This window comes from Strix uralensis, chromosome 5 (assembly GCF_047716275.1).
Source record: "Strix uralensis isolate ZFMK-TIS-50842 chromosome 5, bStrUra1, whole genome shotgun sequence".
In the NCBI taxonomy this organism is placed as follows: domain Eukaryota; kingdom Metazoa; phylum Chordata; class Aves; order Strigiformes; family Strigidae; genus Strix; species Strix uralensis.
Window position 1 is genome coordinate 26,529,136 of NC_133976.1, and position 13,493 is coordinate 26,542,628.

Below are 13,493 nucleotides of genomic sequence, written 5' to 3' on the forward strand. Positions count from 1 at the left end.
CAGCATTCAAACAGCACAGGATTCAAATTTGTCTGCATATGTTTTCACAAAGGGAAAAACTGTTAGAAATACTTGATGGTCAATAGGGCAAATCCTTTTACTGATTTTTATCATAAAGTTGGCAGAGAAATAAATATTCCTAAATGTTGTTAGATGCTGTTGCTGTGTGGTCAAACAGCTTGTTAATTCAGTTATGGCAGAACCTGGTTATAGATTGCAACTTGGCAGACTAAATTGTCTGTTGAGTTGAAACACAACCAGACAACCCATCATTAAACTGAACTGATCTCCTCTTTAAAAGCAGGCAAATAAAGAGAAAAAAAATTAAATGATACTATGTTTTGGTTGAAAAGGTAAACTAGACACATGACAAACCTAACGTGAATGTGGCTGTTTCATGTCGGTAGTTCTCAGCCAGCTAAATTCAGTGTTGGTGGAACTGGTTTCTGTGAAGTCCACCTGAAGAATGAGAAGAAACTACCAACTGTATCGCCACTTGGGGCAGATTCTTCTATACCGTACACCCATTTCAGTCCATGTGGATGCAGAAGTGATAGGCGTGATTAAATCTGGGTGTCTGCTATGTTGCAAGATATCATAACTGCTAATGTCTTCCTGGAAGGCACTCTGACTCTGTGTGAAATGTTAGCTGCTCTACGGTACTACAGCACCAACTATTCTACAGTACTTGCGGATACAGTTGGCGTGAATTAGCACGAGCGTTTAGCGATGTTTATTTTTTGTCTTTTTTTTTTGTGGCAGCATGTATTTCTGCAATAGTACATAATACAGGTTATTTGTACTGTAATAATAAAGGATATTTCTTCTGACCCATGTGGACTCTTACCATAGTCACAGCTGCTCCAATATCTTGTACTAATATTTGGCACTGGAATTGTTATTTGCCAAAGAGAAGTAGTTCATTATTTAACTACCAAGCATTGAAAGGGAAGAACTAACAGACAGACATACTTGGTGTAAACCCATGCAGCTTAGAATTAGACATGACAGAGACTGAGTTCATTCTTGTATTTTGTGCCTTTTATCAGCAGCTCATTTATGAATGTGGTGTGAGCAGGAGGAAGACAGATTCACAAGACAAGTTTGCCTGCCTTGTTGAAAGACAGTCTTAAGCGAGTTTATAATACTGTAGTACAAGTTTGTTGAGAAGCCAGTACTGTGCTAAAACTCAAATTCAGATAGCTGGTGGGTAAGTAAGGGGTTATATGCATTTAGCCTGCATTTTGAAGTGCTGCTTGTTTGACATTTCACTTGTAAGAGAAAATACACTTCAAGTTCACCAATTTTTATTATACCCCAGTAGTTTCAGACATGAACAACTTTCTCAAGAAAATAAATACAGAACTATTTTTTGTTTCTGTTTCTAACTTCCAGTTCAAAGGTGAACTGCTTGGAGCTGCCTGTACTAATCATTATTAGACATCTTTTTTTTCCTTGAAATGGGATAGAGGGTAAGCTTCTTTCCTGTTCAGATCAGAATTTTTAGGGTTCAAACAAATTGTTAGATTTTGAAATCAGTGTTGGTGATGCCACAGTGTCATCACAGATGACAGCTTGGCTTTGAAGGAAGGGGTGCGTTCTGCCAGGCTCCCAGCGCAGTGGAGTGGACTACACTGGTCCTGTGGTCTAGTGCCAACCTCTGCCTAAGCATGAGGTGCATTTTGTTGACCTTGTCTTCTCCAACATAAATGTACAGCACTGTGCATGTACTTGAAAGACTTTCAAAGGCAAGTGCTTTGAAACAATGCCTAATTTCCTTAACTAGGAGGGGGAGCTTACAAATGAGAAATACAAATTGCCTAGCGTTATGGGTTATTGGGAGGCATTTAGAGATGAAGGGTGCTGCTTGCTGAACAAACAGCAAGCATGAGCAGCTGGACGGAAGAGCGTTGGGGTAGAGGACCATGACAGGAATTGAGCTGGTGGGAGCGTCCAGGTCTTGCAAACGCTTGGCTTGAATCCAGATGTTTGCTGTGGTGACAGTGATGATCTGCTTCCTTCATCCCAGTGCTTAGCAGCTGCCTTGAACGCACAGCCATGTTGTACCAGAGCAGAGACAGCATGTTACTATCTGGTGCAGTTATCCAGCGGCTCAGAGTAACAAGAACTGTCCAGCCCCTTGAGGGGCTATTTGGGGAAATGCCTTTGACTTATGACAGAAAGGTTGGGCAGTGCGGTAATGATGCTGTGAATTGAAATGTTTGGGGTTTTTTTTTGCGTACAACTGCAATAGTGAAGAGCCACTTGCTCATCCTTTTGGAAGACAGTACAATACTAAGTTAAAAGGTAAATATCTGTTGACAGTAGTCATTTTATGGTTGCAGTATGTTTTCAGCATGGAACATGCTGCCTGGACTTCTGTGAGACACTTGTCACTGCATGCTATACTTTTAGGCTCAGATGATGGGGGTGACTACTTTGTCTGTTCTTGGGGATGTATGTCTTGAGTATTGGTTTTACTGGGTGTTGCCATGTCTGGCTTCATGATCCAAAACTTCTGGAGAAAGCCTTGTTCCTTTTATCTTCCTTGTTCCTGTTTTACCCATTCCCACTTGTTACACTGTTATCTTGCTTCCTTCCTCCAAGTTCCTGAAAGTCATTGATACCCAGTGCAGTAGAAGAGACTGAAATGGCACCAGAGCTGAAAAGAGCTGTGGAGTAATACTCCCTGGTGAACAGAGGAGGGAAAATAGAAAGGTTGGTGAAACGGGAGGCTGAAAACAGGTACCAGCAAGCTACTGAAACGACAGGGAGAGATATGGCAGTAGGGTCAAGGGACTGCAGTTGTTGAGGCTAGAGAGCTGGGAGCGATAGCAGGATGGGAATGAGAGGTGCTACATCTTGACTGAGAAAAGAAGATAGAGAGTTGCTGAGATGGTAAGTGGTCTTGCTGCCATAGTGCTTTTTTCCTCTCTGTCCTTCCCAGCTCCTCTTTTCTCATTGCTTGTTTGCCTAGCTTTTTTTCCTCTGCTGAAAGGAATAGGGAATGGGAGAGTCCCTGAGAGCAAGGAAGGAGTAAATGAGTAAACAGATCCACAAAGCCCAGCCAAACCTCCGTGTCTTGTCTGAAACACAGCCCAGCCTCACCAGTGGGGCATGCCTTGACGCTGTGGTTCAGCTGCATTCTTGTTGCCACAAACCGAGTATGGAATGGATGTCCTGTCAGGGAAATTAATCTCTTTCTTGCCCAATCTTGTCCTTTTGACTAATTAACGACAGAGGCACTTTACTGTGTGCACAGGGGCTGCGGTTTGGGTTTTATATCTAAGAGCACTTCCTCACACAAAATGGTGAATGTTCGAAGTGTTTTGGGGCATGCTGAGGCAGAGTTATTGTGTGTATCAGCACTGAAATTGGTCTATTTTAAAAGGAAGAAGGATTTTCTTGACTAGAGAAGAATTTTTATGGTGTTTAATTTCCGTGGTAGAAAATAAAGAAGTAGTAGAGAGATGAACAGAGCAGTGTTTTGAAAGCCTGTGCAGAACAGGAGACTTTAGTTTTTAATATTAAATCCTATGAAATAAGGGGGGAAGAAGGGGGAAGGCAATATTGTAAGCTGTGAGGAAATTATGGTCTGATGTCTATCTTTACCTATGTCCTGTTCAGTACTTTACCATGACCTTGCAACGACCCTTATTCCTTGGAGTTCATTGACTGGAGGTAATTGAACCTTGAGCAGATAAATCCTAATAATTGTCTGAAGTGTGCATTTGCTTATTTCCAAAGTAATACCTGTTTCCTTATATAAGCAAAGATTAACTGTTAAATAAAAAATTTAAAACAGGTCATTGATATCTCACAGAAGAATTGAGGCTGTAAACACAGTTCTAATTATTCATAAATAATCTTGTTTAGTTTTTAAAAAAGCAGAGGGGTCAATCAAAAGCACTTGGATGCATACCTTAGAAAATTAAAATGTTCATTTCCATCAAAATTTTTTTTTTTATTCAGAAAATTAGTTATAAAGGTTTTGGAAAAAGTGGCAACTATTGGACTTTGCAAAGTTCAGAGGCTTTAAGACATTTTGATAAAATTTTGTGATCTGGGAAAGCAGATCTAAAATAATAGAGATACTTGATCATTTTGCTGTGGAATGTATTTATTTTGAAGAAGTGGATGGCATTCAGTAGCTAATGTTGTAAGTTAGTGGTTTCAGCCCATTTCCTTGTTGAGTTGTGACTGTGTGTCTCGAATTTCTGCGTTGTCAAGCAAATAAACCAAATTTTAAATCAGAATGACAAATGAACTGTTAATCCCTTTGGGACAGGGCTGAGGGAGCTGGGGAGGGTGGAAGGGGTGGGCAGAGGAAAGTTTGTGCTGCTGGAGTGGATAAACAGGATTTCTGTTTTCTATGCAACTTGTCTGACTCCATTTAATAAGTGTTTGCTCCATTTTTAAAAAGTATAGATAGATTAGTCATTAAAATAGCCTTGTTAGTTTGTAATCTGTAACAAAAATAAAGGCAACTATATCTTATAACTTTTTGAGTGGGGAAGGACTTCTTACTAGGTTTTGCACAGAAAGAGTGGTTCCCATTGGTGATCCGGGGGTGGTGGTCATCTGAGGTTTCTCAGGGTGCAGACAGATGTCTGTATGGCTTGTGTCTCAGAAGAAGACACGCTATTAGCCGTTGGGAACTGCTATGCATAACCCTTTTAAAATCTTCTGGCATTTGTTTTACATACCATATACTCCAGTCTTTTAGAGATTCCTGTGAGGTTTCATCCTGCAGCTTCCTTACCCTTGGAATCTCCTTCAGCCCCTGCCCTTCTCTGCTAGAGCTTTTCTTGCCTCGCTTGCCACATTGCCCAAGAAGGTGGTGTGAGCGCCAGACAGCAAGTCTGAGGAGGCTGGACTTGCTGATCAGCTACTCTTCATTTGCTCTGACATAAGGGTTGTGGTTTTTCTTGAGTCTGAGGGGGAAAAAAAAGTTCTATATCTTCTGGGATAAAAGAAAAATGCTTGGGAGGAGAGTGGTAAAGCTTGAAAAAATATGTTTAAATGAAATACAGAGCACATGAATGATGACTCATTAATACGTACACTGATCCTTCAAAGAAAGGCACACTTCCTCTAAAAGGGAGGGATTTCTACAGTCCTGTCAACCACATTCTCCAAAAGCTGCAACACCTGCCGTGCTCTCACTTCACCATGTTGCAACTTCTGACTCAAGTTGTTAGCCCATGCCTGCCATTGCCCTTTGCTTTCATATACAGAATGCTCTCTTGCTTTCTCACTGTCTGGAAGTGGGCTTAAGTAGTCAGTATTTTGAGTATGTTGTGTGATGGGATATATTTGTTTTCTAGGGATGCATTCAGTAGACTGTGAAGTCTTCCTCAGGTTTTCTAGGATGACAGTAGTTAACTAGGAAGCTGTCAGAACAGATGAAAGAGGGTCCTAATCCCAGTAACAGGGGCATCATGCAACATGCAAACCAAAAGGTTCGAGGGAGGAAAAAGATGAATTAAGCTGCTCCTGTGCCTTTCTAGTTCTGATGAAATTTGGGTTGCTGCAGAACCCTGTCTCAGTTCATGTTTTTATGAGTTGCCTAGACTCACGTTTATAAATCATGCCTCCAAATCACACTTCCAAACTGCAACAAAATGATCATACCATGTTTGGTATGAGCAGATCAAGAGAGCATGACATGTGTTCAGGTCTTTGATTCTCCTTGTGCAAGGGCTAACAGTCCACTGATTTTACAGGTTATAGTAGCGGAATGCTGATGAGGCATTCTGTACGTCATTGGCAAAAAATTACTGAACCCAGCTGTGGCAGAGCAGAAAACCCCATGTGTTAATCACTTCAGGAATACACTTGGGTATGCACCGCTTTGTAGTACCTGCCTGGGCTGCTTGGCTCCAGAGGGCCATAGTGACTCATTGGTCACTAAGTACCCTAAGTCATCAAATTTCAATGAGGGCTCCTGCTCTTAGCTTCATTTCTGGCATAATGCTTACACTAGAGTTTGCAAGGGCACCTTCAGAGGACAGTCATGTGGTTTTTCTGTCTGTGCCAGTGGGATTATCATGGTGGCTCATAATAGGGCACTGGGTATTCCCACTGCCCTGCCTATTGCACTGAAGGAGACTACAGGATAGTAGAGTTTTAACTCTAGTTTTCCTTTGCTATATTTAATTAGAATTTAATATTTCCACTGTCAAAAGATCTCTGTTCTTGGAAATACTTTGGAGAAGGGCACTTAAAATGGGACTGAGGTGGGAGGAGGAGCAAAATTTTTACAAACTCTCCATGTACTGTGTTTTCTGAAGTCCCAGTTTTTCCATCGTCTGTCTAGTTGCCATGTTTGTAACAAAAATAGAAGGTTATTTTTCACCAGTTCTTTTCACCTGTTGCCTGAAAAGCATAGACAAATTGTATTAAGTGATTAATTGCAGGAATTGTGTGTCATATTCAAGACAAACAAAAAGTCTCTAGAACTACAGTAGGAGTTTTGTATTACATCTCTGCAAAAAACATAAAACATTGTGCTTCATGCTTTATATCCTTCCCTGCAGTTGCCCATGATTGCAACAAAAATATCCTGTAGTCTGCAGGATAGAAAGCCATGAGGGAGAGATTTTATGTTGAGAGGCACTTCATGTGTGTGCCATTCACCAATACTCTCTCAACAGAAAGGGAATTGTTGGAACAAACAACTTTTAAACAAATGCATAATATCTTTGATTTGGTAATAGTGGTTTTGTTCTTGCATTTGCTGTGTTATTTCTGTTTTTATCTGAATGGTTGAGTTGATCAAGAAAGAAATGTGTTTGGTGGTGGTGCTCATTTGCTTAGTTTGGTAGAACAAATAGTATAGCAAAAAAAAGGTCATAATTAAGATTAATTAGTTTTGTAGTTCAGTTATTAGCTTTAGAGGGAGAGATAGGAAGACATTTTGGGCATATGCCAGAGCATATACGTTTCATGTATGGAGCAGTGGCATATATGGAGCTAGTACCTTCTTATAGGATGCCATTGTGGTGTGCAGGAATTCTGCTCAGACTAAAACTTTTGATCCTATTAGACAGTCCATACAGATGTTTCTAAAAATAGTTTCGAATTATTTCAATTTTTTTAATGCATATTTGAAAATACTGTGTAGCTTTCTAGTAGTTCATCAGGTTCAGATAGCCTTTATGCAGATACCTATTAGAATTAGCACAAAACCTATTACTTCAATGCTAGTCCCCATTTTTGGTTTCTTTTTTCTGTCTTTGATTATTTTCTTGATGGTTACTTCCCTTCTGTGGTTGAATTTCATCATCATTAGATTTCCATTCAATATGTTCCATTATTCCACCGTCCCTTCTGTCTTATGTATGAATTCCCTGTACAAGTGGACTTGTGGTTGTATGACTTGCACAAGAGCAAGACCTCTCTGGAGACTGTTGTAAGTTGTAGATGAGTATGATCTGATAGTATCTCCGCACTAGCAGGTAGTATTCATTGTGATGGGTTTCCATGCTGTTGATGTGTGTGGTTCCTCCATTGGAGGTTTCAGGACAGGACGAGGGTGTCATCTGTGGTCGCTTTTACACCTGTACCACATGAAGAGTATTCCAGCAGAACAGTCTGGTGATTACATAGGGAGTATTTTTAATATCTTTCCTTGTCCCTTCATCCCTCTGTCTTTACATCTTTCAGAAAGTGGTTTTCACAGTAATGACTTTTTTCTGCTCCCACTTCTTTCTTTTTACTTTCTTGCACAAGAAAGAAGAAGCATTCTCCTGAACTTCAGAGTCCCCAGTTCTTTCACCTCTGTTTCAGGACTGATGTGCTGGAAAAGTACAGTTGTTAAAGCCTCCGCAGGCTGTCAGTGCTGCAGCTCTGGGGATGGAGCTGCACACATACCGATCCATTGCTGCAGAAAACACATCCAGGTGCTTGTGCAAGGTTCCAGGTATTAGAGGAGATGCTCTGGTTGGAAAGCTACTGCCTTACTGAGCGTCCTTCCTTCTGTCTGTCTGTCCGTGCATCCTTCCTTTCTTCTGCTAATTGACAACATCCATTTGACACTGTGGGGATGCTGAAGTTTAGGATCCTGGTCACATGCGTATCCGTGACTTAATGAGGAGCAGTAAATGTCTGCTGCATTATTTTTATATTTTTTTAATTGGAAAATATTATACATTGATTTGTTACTTTCAGAAGAGTGTTTTCTGGAAGCATTTCAGTTATTCATCTTCTCTCAAGGAAGCAACGTTTTATCTTTTTCACAACCTTGCTGGAGGAAATCCTTCAGTGAAACTGGTTCTGCCAGGTTTGTAACAGAATGAAGTCACCACTTCAATTCTCTGACAACTTTGCATAGACTAGGGAGAGAATGATGGTGATTAGCAATTGCCTACAAGAGAAATATTAAAAGTCTGTAGTATTTGCCATGTAAAAGGTCTGTAGTTCTTGAAGGGATTGTGGCTTTGCATTAACTGCTTGTAGAGTTTTTTTTTTATTTTATGATAACCTGTAGATATCTTTGCAAATCTCTTTTGTGCCTTCCTCTATCCTACCATCTCCCTGCCAAACACACCGCCCCCCACCCCAGTAGAAAATACCTCAGCAATGACCAAGTATGCTCTGAGGGAGGTGTGCTGTAGAAGGTAGTATCTGTGGCCTGCTGGCACAGTTTTCAGTGCAACACACAATAGGGCTCCTCAGTGAGTTAATCTCCTTTAAAAAATGTAGCCACTCAGCCCATAGGAAGAAATATTAAGCCTTGGTTCAAAACCAAGTCCCTGTTTCTGGCAAAAAGCAGAAGTGTGTAAATGCAGGAAGATGCATTTAAGCATTCAGACTGCTGTGGGACTTTAACTGGGGACAAGGAATAAGCACCGAAGCCAGTAATAATTTATGTATTTGGAAGATAGAAATTAGGGGTAATAAATTTAAATAATGGTTAGAGGGTTTTTTCCCCCACACAACTTATGTAAGAATTATTTGTTTTGCAAACCATTACAGTTAGAGAGAGGTATAATACTCCCCTTCAATAGCAGAGTGAAACTGAGGCTCCAGTGTGCCAGTTTTGTGTGCCTGTGCTTTCATGTGTGTAAAGTCTTTGTGTCTTTTCTTGTCTTTTGTTTTATGGACAGAAGATGTGCTTTCTCAGGACAAGAAGGCTTGATTCTGCAGTGCCCTGATGTGTCCAGATGTCACTAGTCAGGAGTGCTCAATTCCTGGCAGACCCAGAAGTGGTTTATGAGTGAATCTGGATAAATAGTTTTCTATCCTGGGCTATATTCAGTAACTGGAGAAAGTCTTGGTTTTAGCTCTTCTGTCTCAACACAGACTTTCTTAACTATATCCTGACAAAAATGAGGAAGTTTCAAATGTTAAGGTTGGTGAATGAATGAATGAATGAATGAATGAATGAAATCTTACAAGGAACTGCAAATTAAGAGATTTCCAGAGAATGCCATATGTACACCCGATCAGAGTTTTGTATAAGATTTGGGGATAGCAGGCAGTTCCGGGCTTGTTACTCAATTAGAGTATAAGATCACTGAAATTTCCTTTGACAGCTGAGAACTCAAGTTTGCTTTTCACTGAAATGTTTAGTTGTTATCCCTCAAAAATGTCAGTATTAGCCATAATGTCCTTAAACATTTTTTTTTGTATGAATTAAAAGAGCTAAAGCATGTGGCATTCTCTCCTCCTTTCAAAATGAATACTTTGCAAAGTAGATTTGTTTTTTTTAAGGAATCCTTTGCGTAACTGCAGTGATAGTGATATGTTGTCTGGAAGTTCATGAGCTTATTTTTTAGAGAAAGCATCATGGTTCTTACAAGGTACGACTCAAATTTTTTCCTCTTTTGGACCTTTGAAGGATGAATGTATTGGTTATTGAAGGCCTGTACTGGAGCTCTGCATGTGCTTACAATGTTGATTTGTAAGGATATGTGATGTGTTATTCAGCTGTAATGACTATGAAGATGCAGGGAAATGTGGTGGAGACTAGTAAAACAGGACCTCTTATTTTAACACCATCTATATTGAACAGACCTTTGCAGGGGGAGGGTATGAGTACAGGTTTCTCTTGAAAATTCACATCAATATTTTACATGCACAATTTTAATTTGGCTGTTTGCGTCTACAAACCTAATTCAGGGAGTTAGATTTGATCAGCAAGTAGAAGTTAAGGCAAGACACCCTTCAGTAGCTGCTAACATATCTGAATTACTCAGTTCCAGACTGGGTGAATGAAAAAGTGCCATATAGGTGACTGTTAAATCCTAGCACTTGTGGATTTATATTCTCTGTTTTAAACAACATAGCTTATTGGCCCTTTAATAGGAAAAAAAAAAAAAAATTCACTTACCCTGAGTACGTATTTTGTCTCTTTTATACCTGTCCTAAATAGATTCCAGAATGAAATGACTAAATTAGAAACATTTTGGCATGTATCCTACTAATGGAATTATATATTTATTCTGTTCTATTCTACTTTATATTCTTTGATTTCCAAATAAAATCCATGAAGACTGTAACTTTAAATCTTTTTTACTGAGAACATGAGGGAGCTCAGTCCATTGACATGGAAGGAAGTTCAGAGTTGAGAATGAATGCGACTATACTTCTGCTTTAAATAAGAGATAAATAGGTTAAGAGAATACCAGTTAAAGCGGTCTTAATTTCCATGCATCTTTATCCTGCAATTCAGAAAGGGTTTGTTGATGCTATTCAGAAGATAGTCCTACTCTTTAATTGCAACAACCAGTTTTTCTTAACCATCATTACCAAGACCTGTACAGCTTCTTCATTTATACATGTGTTGTCTATTTTTAAATAGTTCAAGGATAGGTCTTGTAATAGCAAAGATATTTCAATCCATCGCAACAAATATTTGTACATCTGTGCCTGACCTGGGACATCTAAATCACCTTGAGAAGAACATAGCTTTCAAGAACCTTGTTTGTTTCCATCTTGTCAATTTTCTCTTTTTTATTTTTGTTTCTTTTTTCCCCCTTTTGGCAATTAGCATGATTTAGATATGTTGCTTAAATGGGTAGAACTGAAAAAAGAGATTTTTTTTCCACGTTTGAGGGGAAAAAAGTTTGTCCTCTCTGCAGCTGTTTTACCATAATGTGTCATGATAGCCTTGTACTCTTGGGCAACAACGAAATGAATTTATTTTCCCATTGTAATGTTCATATGCTTCATGTTGAGTTAGTAAAGAATGTCACATGACTTAAACTTTTAGAGTTTGTTGCGTGAATATTTCCTATTTTGATTACAAAAATGTATTTCAGATTCCATGTCTTCAGTCATGTGAAATGTTAATAATGTTTTGAGATGTCCTTTATTATTGCTAAGTCTTTTTTTCAAAGTTAACCTGAATATCAGAAGTAACTAAGACCATTCTGTTTTCTGCAGTACTTTGGAAGCTTGCTTGTAATATTCTGCGTTGAACTGGCCTGTGGTGTTTGGACCTATGAGCAGGAAATAACGGTGAGTCAGAAAAGGAGGCTGCATTTTTTCAACAGAAGAAAACAAAGATTTCCATTAGCTAGCTGTTCTCTAATTGCTGTAGTGTTTATCTTTGTTCATCATTCCGACAGTCTAATTTCAAGTGACTGCATTTTTTTTTTTTTAAACAGAGAATTCCTCTGGGAAAGTTTGTCTGTCTGGAAGGTCCTATCTGGGTTTCTCCCCACCCCCTCTATATTTGAGAGCCAAATCCTGCAGCCCCTGATTTAAGGACTTTATTTTTTGTTAATTCTTGCTTAGGCAGGTTCTCATTGAAGTCTCTGGAAGTTTTGGGGATGAAGTATGAACTTCAGACTTAAGATAAGTATTTTGAGAGAGGAGATGTGAGAATTTGAAGGGATTTTGTCCCCAAAGTTCTTCATGTTTTAAAGAGCTATAGCTGAGTGTACTATGTTGTAAACAGACAGTGTGTTCTTTCAATAGAGGACTTGCTGTCTGCTGAAATCTTCACACTCCTCCACAAGCTATAAATGCCAGTTTTAAGCAAAACATCTTAGCTATAAAACACTCTTCTGTAAACTTGTGAAGAGGTTTTGTCTAGTTTTTATAGCTGTACCAACCTTTAATTTTCAAACTGAAGACTTGTAACTATCATGCAAGAAAATGGGTAAACGTTGAGCAGAAATTAAACAGCAGTGTTATTCTGCTGGCTGCCTGTAGCCTCACATCTTGTACTCAGTCTGGTACATTTTTATGAATAGAGGGACAAATATTTTCTCTGAGCTGCTAAGATATGCCCAATATACTGGTCTTTCCAACAGTGAGTAGCAATTACATTGCAATAAGATGGGAGGGAGCCTTCTTGATATTTACACAGTACTGGGATCAAAGGAATTTCTGACAGATTTGAAGTCTGAAGTTACGTGGCAGCACTTTGCATCAGCATTCGTTCCCTTGTGGTACAGATTCCAGCAGGGTGTTCTAAGATAACAGTGATTAAGGCTATCCCTTTTCTTTAAATGTCAGCTTACGTTGATGCATTTTAAAATTGGCAATGCAGACAAGAGGCATGCTTCATCCTATGGGCACAACTGCCCTCTGGGGGGGTTTAGCCAAGCATGACAGTTATAACTACCATCCATCTTTCCACAGAAATCTTGTCAGTGGAAGCTGCCTTAAATAACATAGCCTTCAATGCACTGGTACATGTGTTCTCCAGCCTTCACTGTTCAGATAGAGAACCTGAAGTTACAGTGTGTTTTAGTGTGATCCTCAAGAGTTAGTACCTAGTATGCTACTGAAACCCAAACCTGGGACAGTTGATTAAAGCTGCCATAGCCTTGCCATATGTTAAGGCACTGGTGATGCTGCTTCCTTCCAGAATAAAACACACCTGTCCCTGCACACCTTTGCCAAAAGAAGCAGTGCTGAGCTCCGTTGTCTGTACCTTCTGCAGTGGGTCACAGCGAAGCTAGATATTCCACACTCCTCCGGTTCTTCCTGTTTCTCCCAGGAGTTAAGAGTGTATGAACATGAGCATGAAAATAGAACAGAAAAAAAATCTCTTCAGCAACTGCTTTTCTTTTTTTGCCTCTTTTCTTTTCTCCTGTTATATATTTTTTTAATTCTCACCCCCTGAAATACTGGAGTTTTTTGTTTTCTCTTTCCATCTGAATTCCTCCTCTTATTCCCTTTGTCTTAACGCTGCTGCTCTTAGTGTGATGGGGTGGGCCAAACTCAGGTTTCTTGCAGCTGAGACCTGTAGGGAACGTGGCAATCTGGAAGAGCACAGATGTTTTTCAGTGGTTCTTTCGTACCTGTGCAAGTCACTTTCCTAGAGCATGCTTTCTCCTATTCTACTTGATAAAGATAAGAAGACTCCGTCTTATACCCATGGGGGTGACTTGATGTTATGTTGGTTTCTGTGTAGCATGAAATCACACAAGCCCCTGTTGGGTTTCAGAGAATTGGTTGGCATTAGTGTAGGTGGGTGGTGGGTGATGTTGTCAAAAATGTCACTGAGGCATAACCGCCTCTGCTGATTCAAT

At 39.6% G+C, this 13,493-nt stretch overlaps 1 protein-coding gene across 4 annotated transcripts in view; it reads left to right on the forward strand.

The window, feature by feature from the left end:
- The window catches only part of TSPAN12 (tetraspanin 12), a 46,957-nt gene that overhangs the window by 19,705 nt on the left and 13,759 nt on the right, over positions 1-13,493 (forward strand). For all 4 annotated transcript variants that reach the window (XM_074870188.1, XM_074870191.1, XM_074870189.1 and 1 more), the window contains one exon: positions 11,392-11,466. In XM_074870188.1, the coding sequence (XP_074726289.1) occupies positions 11,392-11,466 (75 nt within the window). The remainder of the gene's footprint in view (positions 1-11,391; positions 11,467-13,493) is intronic.